Source organism: Engraulis encrasicolus, chromosome 3, assembly GCF_034702125.1.
Source record: "Engraulis encrasicolus isolate BLACKSEA-1 chromosome 3, IST_EnEncr_1.0, whole genome shotgun sequence".
Classification (NCBI taxonomy): Eukaryota; Metazoa; Chordata; class Actinopteri; order Clupeiformes; family Engraulidae; genus Engraulis; species Engraulis encrasicolus.
The window spans coordinates 53,003,635-53,026,507 of record NC_085859.1 but is presented as its reverse complement, the minus strand read 5'-3'; the positions used below and the strand labels follow the sequence as shown (position 1 = coordinate 53,026,507).

Below are 22,873 nucleotides of genomic sequence, written 5' to 3'. Positions count from 1 at the left end.
GCCCTGGCCTGGACAGATCGTCCAGATAACAGTAGATTGATGTCTGAATGCTGAAGAGTTTTCAGAGTCACTTAAACCCAGGCGTCTTTTTTCTCTTCTCCGCTGCTGGGATGAATGGAAAGCTCATCCAGATACAGTAGATTCATGTCTGAATGTTGAATTCTCAAGAGATGGATGAAATCATTAGCTTGCAGAGTCAACGTATTCATCCTTTTTTTTACCCTTTGTCATTTCCATTGTCAGATTCCCTCTGAACGGTTGGTGAAAGTGCTGAGCATTCTGGAGAAGAACATCCAGGATGGAGCAAACCTCTCAACGATGATAAATCCTGTGAGTTATGCTTTGATGGCATTTTTTACTTGCTGTGCAGTAAAGTGATGTTTCGCTTTCTTCACATTCAATTTCTGGCTCTGAGTTAATGATGACTTAGTGCACTTGTTGATGTATCATTCTGTTGTAGAAGCTTGGCTAAAATGTATTGATTTCCATTGTTCCATTGTGTTGCCTGAGATATCATTGACCTAAGTCCAAGGAAGTTTGGATGAAAGTGTCTACTAAATTAAATGTATAGTGATGTAATTAAATTGAAATTCACCACACATTGCATTGTTTGTATGCGAAGTGCACAGACAGATTTAAAATAGCATGGCACGTTTTTACTTCCTGGAGCTTTGATTGAGACATCTCATGGTGGTTTGTGATTGTTGCCCTCTCTCCCCGTCTCTGTCCAATCAGGACAACGACACAGAGGATGAGGAGCGTATGTGGCGTGTCCTCATCATGGAGCGTGTGACCAAGTCTGCGGACGCCTGCCTGACGGCCCTCAACATCATGACGTCGCCGCACATGCCCAAGGCCGTCTACATGGAGGACGTGATCGAGAGGACTGTGCAGTACACCAAGTTCCACCTGCACAACACGCTCTACCCCCAGTACGACCCCGTCTACCGGATAGACCCTCAGGGAGGTAAGCACTAGCCTGGTACCTCGCTTCTTCTCCTTTTCTTGTCTTCATTTCAGCTTCAACAGGAGCTGAAGCAGGAGTTCTCAATCCCAACCTTTTCCAACTTGGGGCCCACTGACTTGAAATTTTTCACAAATGTTTGGGACCCACCTCTGACCCACTAAACGATAAAACTCAAGTAAATAGTCAACAGCAATGCACAATTGAATATTATTTAGATTTTTACCTCCGCCAAGGAGGTAATGTTTTCGGTCGCGTTTGTTTGTCTGTCTGTTTGTTTGTCTGTTTGTCAGCAGCATAACTCAAAAACTAATCAACTGATTTGGACGAAACTTTGTGGAGTTGTTAGTAATGACCCAAGGAACAAGTGATTAAATTCTGGTGGTGATCCGGATCACGAACCGGAACCAGGACTTTTTAAAAGATTCTTCACCATTGCTGGCCTATATATCTAGACGTCCGTAGTGACCAGAAATTGAATTGCGGGGACTCCACAAAAAGGCAGAAAGACTTAGGGTGTAACATAGTCAAATATTCTATCAAGCAACTTCCTTGACGGAGTGCTTCTAGTTAGAACATGATTTCAAGGCCAACTTGGTCCCACAGTTTGAGAATCACTGCTTTTCTTCGAGAGGGAAGTTTGAAAGTGGGCCAGGAAATGAGTGGGAGAGAGAGATGGGGGAGGAATTGGAAATGACATCGAGCCGGAATCGAACCCAGGTCCCCAGTGTAACAGTGCGGTGCCTTAACCTTTTGAGCCATGGCCAATGCCTGTTTTAAGTGCAGGTGCAGGGTCTCAAAAGATTTCCCATTGGAACTGGTCAAAGTATATCATAATTGTTCAGAAGTCAACTAAATAAGATGCATACTGTAGAGGTCCTGCCATGGCTTAATGGTAGGGCACTGAGTTACTACGTGCAACCCTTCGATTCCCGCCCGGATCATTTGCCAATCCTTCCCCATCTCTCTCCCCACACTCAATGCCTATCATAATTTCCACTTTCCTATCAATAAAAGGCACAAAAGCCCCTATAAATGTCTTTAAAAAAAAATCAAAAAACAGATGCACATATGACATGCAGCATGAGTGTTATGTGACAATCTATTCAGTATGTATTAATACATAGCACTACCTGATAATTTCTATAATACCTTTGCAGTGTGTAATATGTGAGCTATTCATCTTGAAACAAAACTGAAAAATATTTCTACAAACTTATCCTAATCGTTTGTCTGCAGGAGGAATGCTGACCTACAAAGCTAAGCGGGCGAGGTGCTCCACCAGCAAGCAGAGAGTCATCATCATGCTGTACAACAAAGTGTGCGACGTGGTGAGCAGCATCTCCGAGCTGGTAGACATCCAGCTGCTCACCGACACCACTATACTGCAGGTGTGTGCTTCAAACCTTAAACGTATGATCTATTCCAGTCATGGGTGAGGGCTAGGGCTTCAGACTTGTTGCCCAAAGGTTTCCGGTTCAACTCGTGACCCACCGGTGCTCTCCTGCATCCTCCTCCAGTGCTCTTGGGGCGCTGATTCAGGCTGCCTCCCTGCAAGAGCGAGCCATAAAATGCAATTTTGTTGTGTGCGGTGAGCACTGTGTGCTGTTGAGTGCTGTTTCACGATAACAATGGGAGTTTCCTAGCTGGGCTTTCATTATTTTTCTCTACCTTAGTAGTAGAGATTGTATAGTTGAGTTTTACAGTTACAGTTGATCTATTCATTTTGATTCTAGATATCACAGAAGCAGCAACTCCGCAACATAAAGCAATTTCATTTTTTAATCAAATACTGGTGTCAAACTGCAATTTCCCCCAAAAAATGTTAAAAATGTTTCTGTGTGCATGTGTGCCTTTGTGTCCATTGCACTCCATCCTGTGACTTGTCTATGTTTAATTTAGCTTTTTTCCTTTCTTCCTTCCTGGCAGATGTCATCCATGGGCATCACCCCGTTCTTTGTGGAGAACATCAGTGAGATGCAGCTGTGTTCCATCAAACTGGTGACAGTGGTGAGTTTCCTTTTGCTTGGTTCACGCAACAATCAAATGACTTTATCCACTTATTTTCTCCAACTAACGATGGAAAGAGGTGGTTATCTTGGAACAGAAATATTGTTAACTAAGGACACTTGAATGGCATTACACGCATGAGGAGATATACATGAATGAATGGTAAATGACGATTTAATGACTAAATGCAAGTTAAACATTACAGTTAACACAAGACTATGCAAATGATACAGGATGAATACAGTCAAATCAAAGACATATTAGGCAAAATAAGCTCCGAATGTTTAGGACAGCGAGAGAGAGAGAAAGAGACACACATAGCCTGTGTGTGTGGGAGCCAGAGCATGTGAGTGGAGCTGAGCGTGGCTCAATTCCCGCTCCCTGCCCAGGAGGATGCTCGCTCATTCGCTCTGCCGCTCAAAGTTGCGCCAGGACGCTCCGCTCATGAAATGCTCCGCGCTCACCTTCATTTTCTTGCTGCTCCGACGAAATCGCTTCGAAGAAATCGCTCCTCGCTCGCTCAAATTTTCAGGAGAAGTCATTTTCTGACATTTTTCCTTCATGTAATTATGCCAGGGCCCTGGGACACCTGGCGTTTCATTTATGTGTTGTCTTATTTAACTGGCTTTATCGCACTGTTTCCCAGCTGTGGGCTTAACACCTTGCCCCGCGTTTCCTACCTATTTAATTATTGATTTATTATACTAGACTACATTACGGTAAAAAGGTCACTTCGCATCCCATTGCAAATGAGATAATGCGTATAACCCATTTCCAAAAAACAGGCTCTCTGTATTGTTAAGCATAGTTATGATGTATTATGATCATTTTATCCCACTTTTAATCACACAATATGCAATACTTGTCTCGGTAATTACGTGGTAAAATTGAAACCTAGGCGAGTATGCATTATGCACAGACTACAGCTCAGTCATCTACTGCTGATTGACTGATAATTTTCGTTTGCTAATATTGTGGAGTGTTTTATGGACTGGTTGAAGTGACAATTTGGAACATTCGCTGGAGGAAAAGACCGCGTGGGTACCTTCATGCACAGTTTGCGCGCACCTGAAGACCTGAAGCCTACTGTCAACGTGTTCTATTTAATTAAATAAACAAACTCCAAAGAAATAATCTAAGGGAAATTGTTGGATATTGAGAAGTCAAAACTAAGAGTCTTTGGAGAAATGCTGTCCCCAAAATGTGTAATCTAGAACTGACAAAAGAGGAATGCTTACGCTCTGTTCCATCCTCCTGGTGTTTGCGGAGCTCTCGTCGTGCTTTCTCATACAGGTTAAAATAAGAGTCAACTCACAGCGACTATGTCGCTCACATTCTTCCGCGTGCTCAACATCTTCCTCTAGCTTTTTACCTGAATTTTGCATTCTGCTTTTCAAAGTACTTCACAAACTCCATCTTCAGACCTTACCTTGCAGGGCACACGTGAAAAAGCGCCGGGGTCAGTGGCTGGCTGTACATATTTTTTAAGGTTTAAAAACTGTTGGCTTGCAACTCTTTTTCAATTCAGAAGCATGTCGAAAACAGCACACTTAATCAAACAAATGTTATGTTACAAATTTTGTAATCCAACATTTTAATTTGTGAGCGCATCGGAGCAAAAAGGAGCGGAGGCAAATGATAAACCTAGCATTTTCCAATATCACAAGTGTTTTTTTTTCTTGTACATGTAGACTGTGTTGAAGTTTGAAACAATTTAATCTGCTTTTACCCAATCAATTAAATCAACAACAACCACATCATCGGAACCACAGCCAAGCCCTCTGTAAAAGACAAAAAAGAAACCTGAAACATGCCTAGGGCACTCTGCATGCTTAACAAGATAACCCCCCCCCAAAAAACAACTCTGTTAAACGCTTTCACACAAACCCTAAATGAGCCCCTGAGGTTCCAGAGCTGTGTGCTGACAGCACTAAGCACATGTTTGAAGAAGCCCCTCACTGTGTCATCAGGCTTTCACCACACCACACCACACAACACCACCGACGCTGCTTTGGCCGTTCTTTCAGGTGTTGCACGCACCGCTGTTTGGCATCAGAGCCAGAGTGGTGATCCTACAATGACTGGCGCTCTGGGGATTTCAGACAACTTTGCCCTGGGGCCTAGACAAAGCTGTCAGTGGCCTTGATCACACCACAACACAACATTGACTCTGCTTTGTCTTTTGTTGCTACACTCCCTCAGGTGTTCTCCAGCTGTGAGAACTCACATATATTGTCTATTTGTAGATTTACTTTTTTATAACAATAATAATTCACCTTTGGCTAAGGCCCGCCCTAAAGTGCTTTTTGACCAATCACAGCGCAGCAAAAGGACGACCTCGGACAAACCTCGGACAGTTTTGACAGCGCTCCATTGAACTCAATGCTGAAATCGCATGTTTTCAAGTAGCCTAGTTAGCGAGATACGGCCGTATTATTATTAAAATATGATTGGAAATTGTGCCTGGGGTATTTGTGACAAAGGTGCGAGTTTCCCCGCGATGTAACAGGTGGTAATCGCTTTCCTCTTTACCTAAAACCGGATTAATATTACTAGCAGTTATAGTCTGCCTTGAAGGGTCTCGGCAGCCTCACACTCGACTAGAAAGCACACGGATCAAAAACATGCTTTGTGTGCTCCGATCATGCCACCATCTCATTCGTGTCACTTCTCAGTAAGGTTGTAAGCAAACCGCGAACCTGTTTCAGAGTAGGATTTTGGATTTCTGACCTAATTAATGAAGAAACACCGCTAGCAAAGTTAACTATCGGTCACGGCAGGAGTGTTTTGACTAGCAGCTGATGGACGTGATTTTGTTATGCTACTGAGGATATAAACACCAAACGTTAATGTTACACATTGATGTGGTAGCCTTGAAGATGACTAGGAACAGCCATCACGTTGTGTGCTTTCGTTTTCGTCTAGCAAGTTTGAGGCAGGGCTTAAAAGATATGCGAGCTCAGCTTACCATGGTGCTGGTTACAATGCCTATCGATACCCATGTGAGAAGAGTCCATAACAACAGCTGTGATGCATCGCATGACCGTTCAGAAAATAAATACTTATATTCACAATGAATGGCGTTTTTATTTATTAGGGGTGAATAACTGCTGCGATTTGCAGTCACTGCATAAATCACGTTGATATCTCAGCATTGAAAGTTTATCTCTCCGACCTAGCAACTGTAACTAAAGAGGGCGGGGCTTAGCCAAAGGCGAATTACAACAACAACGCTAAAAGTTTGATATAATTTTATATAGCATCTTTCATGGAACCCTTGCTAAGCATATCTTTGAGGAAGGCCTGACTGTGTCGTCATGCTGCGATGGCTGACTCTTCTCTGGTTGTTCCTCCAGGTGTTCTCCCGCTATGAGAAACACAGGCAGCTGATCCTGGAGGAGATCTTCACCTCACTGGCCAGACTGCCCACCAGCAAGCGCAGCCTCAGGAACTTCAGGTGAACCCCTACCCTGCTCAATCCCACCTCACTGCCTCTCCCTTGCACCACAGCATCTTCCAACACAGCTGCACAGCTGCACAGCTGCACTAACAACCACGCCATCTCCACCAATGTGGCTATGTTCCACTACACATCCTCGTCCTTTTGCTACACCATGCAGTGTTTTTTCTGATGGTCAAGGGAATGTTGCACTTTTACCAGCTACTGATTAATAATCATCATATTAATTATAATACCGGTAATGTAAATAAATAATGACCATGACCAATCAAATTCAACAGCCACTGTTGAATTTGTACAAAAACTTGGCTAGTCACTTACATAACCTTATGGCTGGTTGGAATTTATATCGTGGAAATTCATTATTTTCTGCCTCTGTGTGTGCTGCTTACACATCAAATTAAACTGGGCCGACAATACATTTTAAGATTATCCTGGGAATAGAACACAGTTCCCTAATGGTGGGTTCCAGCTTAGAACCGGGCAGAGAGTCCTGTAGTGTTTCTGCCTGTGCTTATGTGTGTGCTGCATTTTCTTCATGGTTGCTAACTGGTGTGAATTTCCATTCTGCACGGATATTAACTAGCACGGTGTGTGTGTGTGTCTGTGTGTGTCTGTGTGTGTCTGTGTGTGTGTGTGTGTGTGTGTGTGTGTGTGTGTGTGTGTGTGTGTGTGTGTGTGTGTGTGTGTGTGTGTGTGTGTACGTGCATGTGCATCCTTCTTCCTGGTTGTGTGTGTGTGTGTGTGTGTGTGTGTGTGTGTTTGTGTGTGTGTGTGTGTGTGTGTGTGTGTGTGTGTGTGTGTGTGTGTGTGTGTGTGTGTGTGTGTGTGTGTGTGTGTGTGTGTGTGTGTGTGTGTGGTGTCAGGCTGAACAGCAGTGATGCAGACGGGGAGCCGGTGTTCATCCAGATGGTGACAGCGCTGGTGCTGCAGCTCATCCACTGTGTGGTTCACCTGCCCTCCGAACACGACATGCAAGACGACAACAACAAGGTCAGGTCACACATCCCGCCCTGCCCTGCTCTGCTCTGCTCTCCTCTCCTCTCCACCCCTCTCCTCTCCTCTCCTCTGCTCTGCTCTGTTCTGCTCTTCTCTTCTCTTCTCTTCTCTTCTCTTCTCTTCTCTTCTCTTCTCTTCTCTTCTCTTCTCTTCTCTTCTCTTCTCTTCTCTCCTCTCCTCTCCTCTCCTCTCCTCTCCCATGGTAACCATCCTCTCCTCTTCTCTTCTCTCCTCTCCTCTTCTCTCCTCTTCTGCCCTGCACTGCTGTGTCCTCTCCTCACCTCTCCTCTGCACTGATCTCACCGCCTCATTGCACACATACAAAGTCTATTTAATCAGCTTAATTTGCTTCAGGATAAATAAATTATCTACTGTAAGCGTCACCTTCAGCTGGGTAGCAGACCTCAATTTATTGCCATTGAGTTCATTTGGTGTTGCTTGTCATTGGCTGGTAGCTGGCATCCCTCGTGCTTGTGTTTGTTTACATCATAAATGTCATAGAAAATAATTTACCCTTCTATGAGAATGCAGAAACATGGCGTTAATATTGTGTCTGTGTCCACAGGTGGATGAAGATGTTTTCGTCAACAACTCCTACGAGACAGCGATGAGGACAGCCCAGAACTTTCTCTCTGTGTTCCTCAAAAAGTGAGATTCACTTTCTTCATTTTTTTTTCTTCAACATGATTTACATATTAACATTCCAGGATACTGAAATATCATCTCCCTCACAGCAACATGTGGGATATTTGTGAATATTTGTCATATTGCTGTTAGAAACTATCCCCAGTGATTTTTGTAGCCGACCTCCGCAGTGCTCTGTCTCCTCCTAATTAAAAAGTCTGGTGATGGGCTTGCTGTGCCCCAGTGTTTGGGTCTGGATTATTTCCTCATTTCCATTTCTTGGTCATTCCCTCTCTCGACATAGCTCTTCCCTGTCCTGTTTGGATAAAGGCCTAAAAACCTTCAAAAATAAATACATAAATAGATAAAATTAATAAATACTGCTTGCTGTATGTGCATGTAAACCCTGCACCAGGGGTTCCCAACCTTTTCCAACTAGGGGCCAGCTTGAAATGTTCACAAATACTCATGGTCCACCTCTGACCCAATAAACAATAATCAAATAAATAGTCAACAGCAGCACGCCACGCACACAAGCACACACGCACACGCACACACACTCACATTCACACTCACACTCACACTCACAAACACACACACACACACACACACACACACACACACACACACACACACACTATTTTTATTTTTAGAAAATTATTTCAAGGCCCACTTAAAATACCTTTGTGGCCCTCCAGTGGGTCCTGGCTCGCAGTTTGAGAATCACTGCCCTACACCAATGCTAATGTTCTTTTCCCCTCCAGGTGTGGGAGTAAGCAGGGGGAGGAGGACTACCGGCCGCTGTTTGAGAACTTCGTCCAGGATCTGCTGTCCACCGTCAACAAGCCAGAGTGGCCAGCTGCCGAGCTGCTACTCAGCCTACTGGGGAGACTACTGGTTAGTGCTGCACTGATGGGGATGAAGACACACACACACACACACACACACACACACACACACACACACACACACACACACACACACACACACACACACACACACACACACACACACACACACACACACACACACACACACACACACACACACACAGTATAAATATACAAATATTCTTACATACTTTATGGGTATTTGTCATTTTCCTTCAAGTTTTTATTGTTTCCGCTTTAACTGATTTGTCACAGACATTTTTGATGAGTGATCTGTTATCCTATAATGTACTGGACATGGCTTACTATACTGCCCTACAATATCAGAACGCAGTATCTTGAAAATGGTCGAAAATGGGTTTAGACCGGAAATTGGCTTTAAAATACCTTCTTCTTCTTGTGTTAAAATTTTTCGGCCCAACTTGGTCCCGTTTCGGAAAAAAACGCAAAAAACTGATTATACTGCGCTTTGTGGTTTTAGTAGGTTACGTGGTAGGCTACTAGCCAAGAACGCAGTATAATGCGATACTGCACTTTTATACTGCACTTCTCCATTGACACCGTGGTTTTGGTGTAGACAGTAATACCACAACAGAGCGCAGTATAATGATTTTTCAGCTAAAAAGTAATGAGAATGTTGGTTTTTTTGCTTTTTTCTTGTGTGCATAAATTTTCACCCTAAAAAAGTATTATATGGAAGTGTCATCACCACTTTACCTCCAACACAGTCGCGTGGACAGAAAGGAAACTTTAAAGCCTTTTTTCTCAGTTTGGCATTTTGAATTATACTGCGTTCTGAAATTGTAGGGCAGTATAGCCCAGCCCTCTCTGCAGTCCACATGCCTGACTCTACATTCTCCACCCCTCCCTCCCCTCCTCTTCCATTTACTCTTCCTCTTCCTCTCCTCTTCTCTCCTGTCTCCTTTGCTCTCCTCTTGTCTCCTCTCCTCTGTTCTCCTCTCCTCTCCTCTCCTCTCCTCTCCTCTCCTCTGCTCTCCTCTCTTGTCCTCTCCTCTCCTCTCCTCTCGTCTCCTCTCCTCTCTCCTCTTCTCTCATATCTCCTCTCCTCTTCTCCCTCTCTCCTCTCATGTCTCCTCTCCTCTCCTCTTCTCTTCTCTCATGTCTCCTCTCCTCTCCTCTCCTCTCTCCAATCCTCTTCCTCTTCCTCTCCTCTTCTCTCCTGTCTCCTTCGCTCTCCTCTTGTCTCCTCTCCTCTCCTCTCCTCTCCTCTCCTCTCCTCTGTTCTCCTCTCCTCTCCTCTCCTCTCTTCTGCTCTGCTCTGCTCTCCTCTCCTCTCCTCTCCTCTCCTCTCCTCCCTTGTCTCCTGTCTCACTCATCTCCTCTGCTCTCCTGTCTCCTCTCCTCTCATGTCTCCTCTTCTCTCCTGTCTCCTTTCCTTTCATCTCATGTCTCCTCTCCTCTCCTCTCCTCTCCTCTCCTCTCCTCTCCTCTTCTCTGTTCTCCTCTCCTCTCCTCTCCTCTCCTCTCCTCTCTCGTCTCCTCTCCTCTCCTCTCCTCTCCTCTCCTCTCCTCTCCTTTGCTGTTCCAGGTACGTCAGTTCAGCAACAAGTCTACGGAGATGGCCCTGAGGGTGGCCTCCCTAGACTACCTGGGCACGGTGGCCGCACGCCTCCGCAAGGACGCCATCACCAGCAAGATGGACCAGGCCACCATCGACCGCATACTCAAAGAGGTATGTATTGTATGCGATGGGCTGTGATCGAAATGTGCACTCTTTCTAGGCTCACTTTATAAGCCTAAAGTCACCAGCGCACCATCGACCATACATAAGCGAGAGGACTTTTTAAAAAAGGGGGGGGGTTAAAGCCTCTATTCAGACAGGACAGTCTGAGAGTGTGACAGGAACGGGGAGAGAAATGGGGGAGGTTCCGGAAATGACCCCGGGCCGGAATTGAAGCAAAGTCCCTGGCGCAACATTGTGGTGCCTTAGCTGTTTTAGCCATGGGGGAGGCAACGCCATTGGACTGACGGGAAATTTTCATGCACTTTATCACCACAGTAGCCTAGAAGATTCAACTTAATTGTTATTGCGAAGATATCAATTGCAGAGTAAGGAATTGCAGTGGAAAGAAATGTAGTCTAGGCGCCCCTAGTGGCAGCAAATGTAACTCACTGCCAGGGGAATCTAGTGGCATTTCATAAGGATTTAGAGTGGATGCTTCTAAGACTGGCCGACTAATCATGATGAAGTGCATTGCATTTTATATGTCAGTTTTTAGGAAATACAATGTCGTCATCATGTTATGTTATGTTTTATTTGTGAGTAATAATTTCTGTATTTTTGTAGACTAGTAACAGTAGTAGTCTACTGAGGAGTAAAGGCAAAACCACAGCATTAGAACGGAGAAGCCATTTATTCCTAATGTGCAAAGGTGTCAGTGCGTGAGCACGCATGTTTAACAAGGAGAGTAATTGGTAATTTGTGGATGACAAATTGAATGAGTCGCTGCTTATTGTGTAAGTCTTGCATGATTTGATTTGTCTGAATTCATTTCCTCTATAATGGCTCCCCCTCGTCTCTCCCTTGGCACACATTCAAAACTCTGAGTCTCGGGTCTCTACTTTATGTTTATTTATTTATTTGAAGAATGTTTTTTGAACGTATTGACCATTTTTTTTACTTTTGCATTTTTTTTTGGAAATGACTTAAGTCCTATCATCTATGTGTGAATTCTTGCCATTCATATACAGTATTCTGAGAACATACTTTTAAAACCTTTGTAAAATGCATTTTGCAATGTAATGCAATGCAATACAAAAAATGACATTTTGCAGTGAAGCTCTTTATTTATTTGTTACTTATATGTTTTTTTTTATTTTATTTATTTCTTGACTTGTTTGTTAGTGTACTCATCTTTTTCCTCCTCTGTCTCTGCAGACCTCAGGTAGTGATGAGATCCAGCAGCTCCAGAAGGCCCTGCTGGATCATCTAGAGGAGAATGCAGAGACCACTCCTGCACTGGTGGTGAGTAGTAGTGACCTGTTGCTCTTTAGTTCACACGCTTTGCTGTTGGCTGTGCAGCAATGTTTAGGCCAGTTGAAGTTGTATGTGCAGTAGACCTATATTTCATCCAACCATCTGAAAAGGGTTTCTGCGTGGAGTATCCAGATACAGTGTTGTCATTTGCATTTTGTTTGCCGTAGTGCAGATTTTATATGTTTTTCACCTGCACCTGTTATCTCTTAGCCTTGTTGTTAATGAAGTGATTGATTTGATTGATTTGCATTTACACAGATACACAACAAGTGCAATGTAATAACATATTTCCATACTCCACCAAACGGGACTCCTCAGATGGTTAGATGAAATACTGATGGATCTATGGATTTAATTTTCCAGTTTGCATTAAACTTTCACATAGCGCAATTTGGGCACTTTTTTCTATTAGATTACCTCCAGAACTGTGCATATTATCTCCTCACCTTGTCATTCATTCATTCATTCATTCATTCATTCATTCATTCATTCATTCATTCATTCATTCATTCATTCATAATTCATTCATTCATTCTTTCATGGAATGCCCTTGTAAAAGAGATTTTTAATCTTCAACTGCCGGTCTATTTTCCTGGTAAAATAAAGTTTAAATAAAACAATAAAAAACCCCATTCATTCACTAATTCACTTATGTATCCTTTCCCAGTTTGCGCGCAAGTTCTACATAGCGCAGTGGTTCCGTGATTCGACGACGGAGGCGGAGAAGGCGATGAAGAAGAGCCAGGAGGTGAAGGAGGCGGCGGAGGAGGAGGGCCGGCGGCAGCACGCCAAGGAGCTCAAGAGCATGGGGGAGGTCATGCAGCGCGCAGAGGCACACAAGAAGTTCCTACGCACCGTCATCAAGGCCACGCCCGCACAGTTCACCACACTCAGGTACACACGTATACACAGACACACACACTCACACACACACACACACACACACACACACACACACACACACACACACACACACACACACAATCATACATCAAGGCCACGCCCGCACAGTTCACCACACTCAGGTACATCGTGCAGACACACACACACACACACACACACACACACACACACACACACAATCATACATCAAGAACACGCCCGCACAGTTCACCACACTCAGGTACATCGTGCAGATACACACACACACACTCACACACACACACACACACACACACACACACCACACACACACACACACACACACACACACACACACACACACACACACAATCATACATCAAGACCACGCCCGCACAGTTCACTACACTCGGGTACACACGTATACACACACACACACACACACACACACATCAAGACCACTCTCGCTCAGTTTACCACATGCAGGTACCTACCTCCATATGGATCAATTACGTTTTTGGGCTCTGCCGTCAGGCGATACAACCACAGCTAATGCCAATAAATTAATTAGTAATTGGTCATTAATGCACTGCAATGAATATGCTTCTTAGCTTATCCTTATCCTCTAAAAACAAAACAAAATATAATTTTACCATCAGCTGTGGTAGCAGTAACAAAAATGTTTTTTCTGTGGTTCTCTTATTTCTGCTGAACAAACAAAATGAAAAAGCAACCATATTAGAACCGAAAGACTTGTAACAGTTCCAGTCCCTCCAGGATTTTGCACTGGGATTTCGTGATTTTTGCGGTCAAAATGCCTGATTTTGTGGCGGCATTTTCTCATTTTTTGCAAAGATTTTGCGGCATTCTCTCATTTTTTGCAAAGATTTTGCATCCCTTTCTGGGTTTTTTTGGTAACTGAAAACCACAATCAGTCTAAGCAGGCTTAAGACAAAAGAGAGAGAGATTCAGAAACACACTTCCTATATAATAGAATAATAAAATATTGTCAAAAACTGTCAGAGCGTCTTATTAGCCAGTGCGTCCAATGTGTAAAAAAAAAATCATGGCCGCGACACTCATAAATCTCTGTCGATATTTTAGAACGACTTCGGGGGAAAACGGGACAGCGCGTTATGAAAAAATAGGCCTACTTGTGGGTATAGCCTACCACTAGGCCTAATGAAGAGCGTCGCGGGGTACAGTAGCCAGGCTGTATGCAAGCGTTACAATGTCACCTGTTGGAAGACGCGTCTCTCTCTCTCTCTCTCTCTCTCTCTCTCTCTCTCTCTCTCTCTCTCCTCTCTCTCTCTCTCTCTCTCTCTCTCTCTCTCTCTCTCTCTCTCTCTCTCTCTCTCGCGCGCACTCGTATTGCAAGCTGTTGCATATTATTTGCTTGATGCAAAGTTGTGATGGCATACACGCTCTCGTTGACATGGTTGTGTGCATGGTTGCATGGATTCGCAAGACTTTATTGCAATAACACAGTGAAAGCGTGGAAGGGCCGTTCACTTCCTATCTCGGTGTCCTTGACTGAAACAAGTTGCAAAACTCCACACTTCCGAAACCTTTGCGATCGGCACTACAGTGATTGTTATCAGAAGGCTTGTGCCTACGCATAGACATAGACCCTTAAATTACAAACATTAGCGAACATTGAAAAAAAGATCAGACAACGACCGTCGGGTAGCATGCTCATGAAAGCGACAGGGGAGAGTGGAGAAGTTCCTAACGTAAGGTGTTTGCTATGTGCGACAGTACCGCCACTATTTCATGACTGCATACACTTCTTCGTCATGGATAAATGGGCAACAATAGCCTACTTTTTCCACCCAGGATTGCACTGCTGTTAAAAAAGGGTCATGAGTGTGCAGCACCGACGCCTGCGTGTATGTGTGAGGGAGGGGAGGAGAGACGCGGAACAGCTGAGATGAGGGTCGCGACTTCCGAAATAGCAGGCAATTCTTTTTCAATGTTTCAGTGACATATTAACAAAAATGCTTCCTATTGGTTTTCGTCTCCGGTGGTATTGTAGTCACATTTTTATTTTTTTTGACGAAAATATAAATTAATAAACTCCACAGAATGTTGAAATTTTGCGGGAAAAATGCGGCTTTACAGGAATTACGCGGCATCGTGAAATTATGCGGAATATCATTGAATTTGCATGAATCCACGCGATCGCTGAATCGCGAAAAACTGGAGGGACTGAACAGTTGCTACCTATTATGCTGAAGTAGGCCAATGTGGTGTAGCACTTGTACTTATCATGACTTCCTTGTGAGAGAAAGAAACAGTGCTTGAATTTCTACCCCCTTTCTCTTCTTTCCCAGGATGAACTCGGAGAATGTGGACTGTGACGATGCAGGCTTAATTGTGCGTTATTTGGCCTCTACGAGACCATTTGCACAGAGCTTTGACATCTACTTAACCCAGGTCAGAACCGCTTGTAGTTTGACATACCATTATCTTGCATTTACGCTCCTGGCTGTAATACAATATCCTGTCCCTATTAGTTATGTGTGTGTGTGTGTGTCTGTCTGTCTGTCTGTCTGTCTGTGTGTGTGTGTGTGTGTGTGTGTGTGTGTGTGTGTGTGTGTGTGTGTGTGTGTGTGTGTGTGTGTGTGTGTGTGTGTGTGTGTGTGTGTGTGTGTGTGTGTGTGTGTGTGTGTGTGTGTGTGTGTGTGTGTGTCTCTCTCTTCAGATCCTGAGGGTCTTGGGAGAGAACGCCATAGCCGTCAGGACTAAAGCCATGAAATGCCTCTCAGAAGTGGTGGCTGTGGACCCCACCATACTGGCACGGGTGAGAGAGAGAAGGAAATATGTAAATTGCACACAAAATCGTATGTCCAAAAGTCAATGATCATAATGCATTGATTGCTGTTTATTTTTAACATTATGGAGTGAACAACGAGTTTCGCCTAGAGCTTCATCAGAATCAAATAAACACTAATCAGCGTGCAGTTTCGGTTCTATTTGAAATTTACATAATTACCTGTGGATATACCTGCTTTGTTTATGCTGTGGTTCTGATGTTCTATAATGTAAGACTGCAAATCATGAACAAAACTGAGAAGAAGTATGACTTTTTTTTAAATTACATAATGAAACATCAATGTGCGGTATATTGTATTTAACATGGTTGTATGTAATAAATTCTGCCCCCTGCAGAAGGACATGCAGAACGGGGTGCACTGTCGGCTGATGGACTCCTCCACCAGCGTGAGAGAGGCGGCCGTGGAGCTGCTGGGACGCTTCGTGCTGAGCCGGCCGCAGCTCACAGAGCAGTACTACGACATGCTCATCAAGAGAATACTGGTGGGTAGCATTACAGTTAGTGTTTCTCAACTCCCCCCAGGGCGCATTAGGAACCCCTTTGGGGCCATTGGGAAGGATACAGCTGAGAGGGGGTGGTGCTTAGCTGCCTAGTCTTATGGTGAGGTCAAGTTGGCATTGGGAGGCTTATGATGAGGTCCAGGGGACGGTTATTCGAAAAGGTTGAGAACCACTGCATCACTAAACTTAGCTGACACTTTAACTGGAATTGACTAAGTAATTTAGGTAGATCTGTGCTAGATCCACGTCAAGAGGAGGAAGGGTCTAGAAATTCGCCATTGGCAGTGGGAATATGCTTAAAACTTGTCTTTCACATCCCTCTGCATGCAATAGAATAGTACTACAACCAGTCAGCGCTACAAACTACGTATTACACCAGCCATCTGGCTCTGCACTTCAAACTGATTTTGTCGGCCAATCTTAGAATCACCAATTCAAAACCCTATGGATTGTCACTCTTCCGGCAGTGCATTATATTTCCTACCACTAGGGGCGTCTAGATTTCTCGGCTGATATAATATAAAGAGCTTGGAGGCTCAGCTGAGATTAAAAAAAAAGAGTGTGTGTGTAAAGTAGTAAAGATGCCCCACTAAGACCAAGTCGATCTCCGCTGAAAGGTCTCTGGCATGGTTCCCAAGATCAGTCAGGGAGGCTGCATTTACAGGGCTGATGGTGTTCAGGCTCAGTGCCTGATTTCAGGCTTGGCAGAGGTTGTTTGCAAGAAGTCATTAGGTTTTTCTTATTTCAATAAAGTGTCCTGGCTCAGGATATCCCTCTACTATCAGATCAGCATTTATATTTTGTCTCACAAGGAAGGCACTGTTCTATCCATAGCGCGGCCTATCCACTTGTTTTTAACCAGTTACAGTATACTCGTTTGGTCAGCACTCTAAGAAAATAACAAACTTAACCTTAATGAAAATTGGTAGATGAAAATGCTCTTTAAAAAGTGTTTCTCAACAGGGGCTCTACAGCCCCCCAGGGCGGCATTGAGAAGGAGACAGCTGAGAGGGGGCGGTGCTTAGTTTACATTGGGGACATTAGTCCATTTAATTTTTTAATACTAAGGTGGGCGTAGAATGTCCACTCTAACGTACAGTCTTTGGTGTGAGATGTTCATGTATGGTGGTTGTGTCTCCAGGACACGGGCATCAGTGTGAGGAAGAGGGTGATCAAGATCCTGAGAGACATCTGCCTGGAGCAGCCCACCTTCAGCAAGGTCACCGAGATGTGCGTCAAGATGATCCGCCGTGTCAACGATGAGGAGGGCATCAAGGTAACTGAGTCATTCTGTTGTTGGTCAGCATTGCCCTTTTTGAAAAAAAAAAAGTTTTTTTTTGTGATTAACATTTCACGATTCAGACACAGTTCTGTAGATATAAATTTGTACTTTTTTGCACATAAAGCATTGCACATTAAGTAGTACTTTTTTTGCACAGAAAGTATTGCACATTAAGTAGTATAAGTAGTACTTTTTTGCACAGAAAGCATTGCACGTTAGATAGTTCAAATAGAGTGATATGAGCATTGCACATTAAGTAGTACTTGTTTGCACAGAAATCATTGCATGTTAAATAGTTGAAATAGAGTGATATCTCAAAAAAAAACAGAAGTCCACCAATATGTAACATGGTGAAAAGAACCTCTGAATTTGCCTTCCTGGCCTCTATGGTGTATTGCCACTCTAAATAAGCCACAATGATTTGTCGATGAATGACAATACCACTGCTGAACTGTAGGGTGACCAAGCATGCAAACAACACAGTGTTGCGTTAAATTGTCTAGGTCTTGCAGAGGTCAGGGAAGGTTCATTAGTTACACTTGCTGTTGTTTTTTAAACTTGGCTTTACAAACACCTGAGGTAAATGGTGGGTGACGGATGATGGGCTTTGTTATTGTGAGAAGAAGGCAACATGTGGTTTTCAGTACCTCCACTCACCTCTCCTCTTGTGTTTGAACCCTTTAGAAATTGGTCAACGAGACATTCCAAAAGCTGTGGTTCACCCCGACACCTGGCAACGATAAAGAGGCCATGAACCGGAAGATTCTCAACATCACCGACGTGGTGAGCCCACCCTGTCCCCACATACCGCTCTTCAGTGACTTAACGGGTTCCCCTAACAACCATTCAAGACAGAGTAGAAGTCTGCTACTCCGACTACAGGTTTATCCAATGTTTTGGTCCATCAGGATCTTCATGCCTGACGAAGACCCTGATGCGTCAACGTTGTCTTAAATAAACCTGTAGTCAGAGTTGCAGTGTGCAGACTTTTACTCTCTCTCGATAGATGAGCCTTTTCATTACACCTGACCTCAGTAAGGTGGGGTGTGCATACTTTTACTCTTTTACTAAAGACCTGTAACAAACATTGCCATGGCTTTGGAATAGTACTAACTGGACTGCTACTAGTCATAAAATATGCTTGTTACTTTCAGTGCATAATAACCGTTATTACAGCATTTAAGTGTAATAACTCCTGAATAACTCCACCCTTTGAAATGAAAATGTCCTTCACAGGTTTCTGCCTGCCAAGACAGCGGTTACGACTGGTTTGAACAGCTTCTGCAGAATGTGAGTAGTCCAATACACCAATCATTACTACATGGTTCACAGTAAGAGGGAAAGACATATGATATTCATAGGCTTGGGTCATTTCTTTGTTCACAGTAAATGTCTAAGTAATTGCTCTGTTATTCTGCTGTAAACCTTTTTTATATTTCTTTTTTTTATTGGAGACAGTTTGATGGAGATTTCTTGCTTAACGCCCTGTCCGTTTCATGTTCAGTTGTAGGTTACATTTTAATGGACAAACCTCTGTAGCTTGTGTATTGTAAATTCCTGTGAAAGTACTTCCCCCATTATTCTGTCGTAATGTTTGATTTTATAGTCATATTTCTTCGTGTGTGTTTTTTGTGTGCGGGCGTGTCTGTACTTCTGTGTGTGTACACGCTTGTGTGTGTGTGTGTGTGTGTGTGTGTGTGTGTGTGTGTGTGTGTGTGTGTGTGTGTGTGTGTGTTACAGCTGCTGAAAGCGGAGGAGGACACTGCGTATAAGCCCACGAGGAAGGCCTGCGTGCAGCTGGTGGACAGCCTAGTGGAGCACATGCTGCGCTATGAGGAGTCCCTCGCAGGTAACAGCAAACTGTCTGCGCGCATGCGTGCGTGTGTTTGCCGGTGCGTGTGCGTGTGATGGACAGCCTTACTATAGTTTTGCATCCTGGTGCATTAGCCATTTTCACTCCCTGGAAACATATGAGAGCCTAGTTTCTGGAGTGAAATGAAATGAAGGTACTGGCAGCGTTAGCTTGGCTAATGTTTTGCATTACAACACCACTGGAAGAGGTCATGCATGTTGCCAGAAATCAGGGATGGAACAGTTTAGCGTTTAACATTGCTGGTAGATAGGTTGTCATAATCACTTTTGAAAAGTTTTGTTCACTCTTTTTGTACTGTTTGTAGTCAGTACATCACAGCAGGGAGATCACTGCCCTCCCATCCATTACACAAGATTATTTTGTGAAGTCAGAACAAAGACTGTGGAATGTCCACTTTGGCCTCTTGACAAAACATCCTCTTTAGTCAATTGAGCTAAGACCTACTTCATTTTGTTAAAGGCACTTTGGATAAAACCAACTGCTAATTAATGTAATGTCCTGTAATGTGATTTGTCTCCTGTGTGCAGAGCATAAGAGCGTGAACTCCGCTCGGCTGGTGGCCTGCATCACCACCCTCTTCCTGTTCAGCAAGGTCAAGGCCGACTTCATGGTCAAACACGCCATGACCATGCAGCCCTACCTGTCCACCAAGTGCAATGTAAGATGGCCTGTCTCACAAACTCTGTCTGGAAAAAACACCATATTTTATATATAGAGAGATATCACTGTTACACTAATGTATACATGTACAGTACACCTACTTGTGTATTTACTGAGTTACACTTACATTGTACCTGGGATTTGACTTACATTTGTTCGTTCAGTTTACTAGACTAGTAGCATAGCCATGTTGTTTAAAATGGTGCTTGTGGTGTATTTGCAGTCCAAGCAGGATCTGATGGTGATCTGCCAGGTAGCCAAGATCCTGGAGCTGGTCATCCCCCTCATGGAGCACCCCAGCGAGAACTTCCTGGCCACCGTAGAGGAAGACCTCGTCAAGCTCATCTTCAAATACGGCATGCAGGTACTTCACTTTTATATTGCTTGCAATTACAAGCTGTGGCCGTAAAAGAGAGGTCAAATATGGCACGCAGGTATGGCATGGGTTTTATTTTAAATGGCCTGCAATTGCAAACTGTGGACACGAGAGATGTGAAATATTGCATTCTGGTATGGTATGGTATTGGTATTTCAAGCTCAAATACGGTATACTGGTATGGAATGGATTTCTTTATTGACTTAAATTATAAACAGTGGGCAGAGGAGACGTGTCAGGATGTCTGTAAAAAAATGGCAAAGAGATTTGTTTTTGAGCTTGTGGCAGAATCAAACCTGGATCTTAAAGACTACGGTATAGGCATGTCACTTAACCCCCATGAGCACATTTTAAAAATTCTCTTGATGAGTCCAGCTATGGCTCAAACGGTAGGACACTGTACTTACGCCAGGGACCGGGTTCGTTTCAGGCCCGAGGTCATTTCCGGAATCTCCCTCGTCTCTCTCTACTTCTCATTTCCTGTCCCATTTCCTGATTTTTTTCTGTCTTCCTCAGGTGGTACAGCACTGTGTGAGCTGTCTTGGCGCTGTGGTCAACAAAGTGACACACAACTACCAGTTTGCCTGGGCTTGCTTTAATCGCTTCTATGGTGAGTTACGGTGGTATACCTTCAATGTAACCCAATCTGTAATTTAATCCAATCATGTAATCATGTACCTTCATGTAATCCAATCTGTAAAGTGATACAGTTCTGCTGGCGAAGTTGAAGGTGTTGCATCAGCAGGGTGGGCTCGGGGTCAGGTAGTTGTAATCTGTAATGTGTAATTTAATGTGTGCAGGTTTAAGAAGGATGACTACTCTTGTTAGCAGAAGTATCTTTTTTCTTCCAATAGTAATTTAATATACTGAAAATGTAATGTGTGCAGGTGTGCTGATCAAGTTGAAGGTTCTGCATCAGGAGGGGGGCTCCGGGTCGGACATGGAGGCCAAGAGGCTGTTGCTCATGCGCTCCCTATTCACCGTCGGGGCCATGTGCAGACACTTTGACTTCGACCAGGAACACTTCAAGGGAGACAGCACGGTGGGCTTTTATTTATTTGTAAATTTTTTGATGAATTGTTATTTTGTGTGTATGTATCTTCTGAGAAATGTACAATACAAGATGCCCATGAAACAGAGAGTGAAGACCAAAAATATAAACATACCGTATTTTTCGGACTACAAGTCGCACTTTTTTTCATGGTTTGGCTGGACATGCGACATATACTCTGGTGCGACATATATATGTTTTTTTTCTCCACCGGAGAGCTATGTGCGCAACTAGGCCTATGTTGTGTTGCCTAATAGGCCTACCACTGATAGAAAAAATGTTACAACTTACCACAACAAAAAATAGCATTTACAATGACGACTGAATAGAAATATACCACCCAAAAGAAGTTAATATAGCCTACTGCTGAGTTCAAGCTGAAAGTAATTAAATATGCGGCCGAAAATGGTTATAGGGCAGCTGAACGAAAGTTTGGATGCAATGGAAAACTGTTTGGGGACTGGAGAAAAGCGGAGGGAAATGTGCATGTTGTGAAAAAAAAAACTATCTGAAGGTTTCAAGGCCCACGTCTAGAAGAAGAGCTGAATACAGGACAAATGTGTTCTCGAACAACGCGCGCGCTGCGAGTCAACGGTCTTGTTACGGGCTCCATGACATTGCCAAAGAAATGAATAGGACTTTTTGCGGAAGTCAGGGACCTCGTGGATTTATCGCGTTATGCAATGCAATCCCCTCTCGTGGATTTATTTGCGCTATGCAACGCAATCGCCTCTCTATCCGAGAACGAGCGTCTGTGTTATTAAAGACAGTCAGCCGACTTCCAGGTGAAAATCGGTCATTTCCGCGAGTTTCTGACAAACGAGCACAACGTGACACTACCATAGGCTACACAACATGGATGAAATCCCCCTCACCTTTGATACCGTCATGGGCTGAAGTCTCAGAAAAGGGGGTAAAGAAAGGCGTGCTCTGGAGACGGAATAAAGTTGCCTCGAACCCTCCCACGGTCCAAACGCAAAACAATGCCGAAAATTGAATGTTGTTCTGACTACAGGGCAACATGGCGCGTTATCACTGTTTCTTCTTCTTTTTCTTTTTGTGGTTTTATGGCGGTTGGCAAACCATCTTAGTTGGTGCATTACCACCACCTCTGAATGCGTTGCCACTGCTTCAGATGCTGGTTTATAAAACAATGCGTCTTTGAGCAGCAGCTTACCATGCGCCAGTTATCACAACATAGATTCCATGGATAGAATAACCTTTCAAAAATGTGCGACGATTAGTCCGGTGCGACGTATATATGTTTTTTTCATCTTCAAAATGCATTTTTGGGCCGTTGCGACTTAAACTCCGGAGCGACATATAGTCCAAAAAATACGGTACACACAGTTACCACTTACCCAGAACCCATGCCGACCCCCTAACCAACCCAAACCATGTGGGATATTGCCGGTTGGAAAGCACCCACTCATGCTTTCGAGAAATGCCACATTACCCAACATTTACAGTACATGTGCAATACCAAGTT

At 43.8% G+C, this 22,873-nt stretch overlaps 1 protein-coding gene across 3 annotated transcripts in view; it reads left to right on the top strand.

The window, feature by feature from the left end:
• nipbla (NIPBL cohesin loading factor a) overlaps positions 1-22,873 on the top strand; it is a 48,218-nt gene that overhangs the window by 14,662 nt on the left and 10,683 nt on the right. For all 3 annotated transcript variants that reach the window (XM_063195691.1, XM_063195692.1, XM_063195690.1), the window contains exons 16-37: positions 244-330; positions 736-967; positions 2,204-2,355; positions 2,894-2,974; positions 6,331-6,431; positions 7,301-7,427; positions 7,999-8,081; positions 8,822-8,954; positions 10,497-10,640; positions 11,847-11,933; positions 12,613-12,839; positions 15,140-15,242; positions 15,511-15,609; positions 15,978-16,124; positions 17,284-17,418; positions 18,109-18,207; positions 18,661-18,714; positions 19,165-19,273; positions 19,825-19,955; positions 20,181-20,321; positions 20,850-20,943; positions 21,221-21,375. In XM_063195691.1, coding sequence (XP_063051761.1) covers positions 244-330; positions 736-967; positions 2,204-2,355; positions 2,894-2,974; positions 6,331-6,431; positions 7,301-7,427; positions 7,999-8,081; positions 8,822-8,954; positions 10,497-10,640; positions 11,847-11,933; positions 12,613-12,839; positions 15,140-15,242; positions 15,511-15,609; positions 15,978-16,124; positions 17,284-17,418; positions 18,109-18,207; positions 18,661-18,714; positions 19,165-19,273; positions 19,825-19,955; positions 20,181-20,321; positions 20,850-20,943; positions 21,221-21,375 — 2,721 coding nt within the window. The remainder of the gene's footprint in view (positions 1-243; positions 331-735; positions 968-2,203; positions 2,356-2,893; positions 2,975-6,330; positions 6,432-7,300; positions 7,428-7,998; positions 8,082-8,821; positions 8,955-10,496; positions 10,641-11,846; positions 11,934-12,612; positions 12,840-15,139; positions 15,243-15,510; positions 15,610-15,977; positions 16,125-17,283; positions 17,419-18,108; positions 18,208-18,660; positions 18,715-19,164; positions 19,274-19,824; positions 19,956-20,180; positions 20,322-20,849; positions 20,944-21,220; positions 21,376-22,873) is intronic.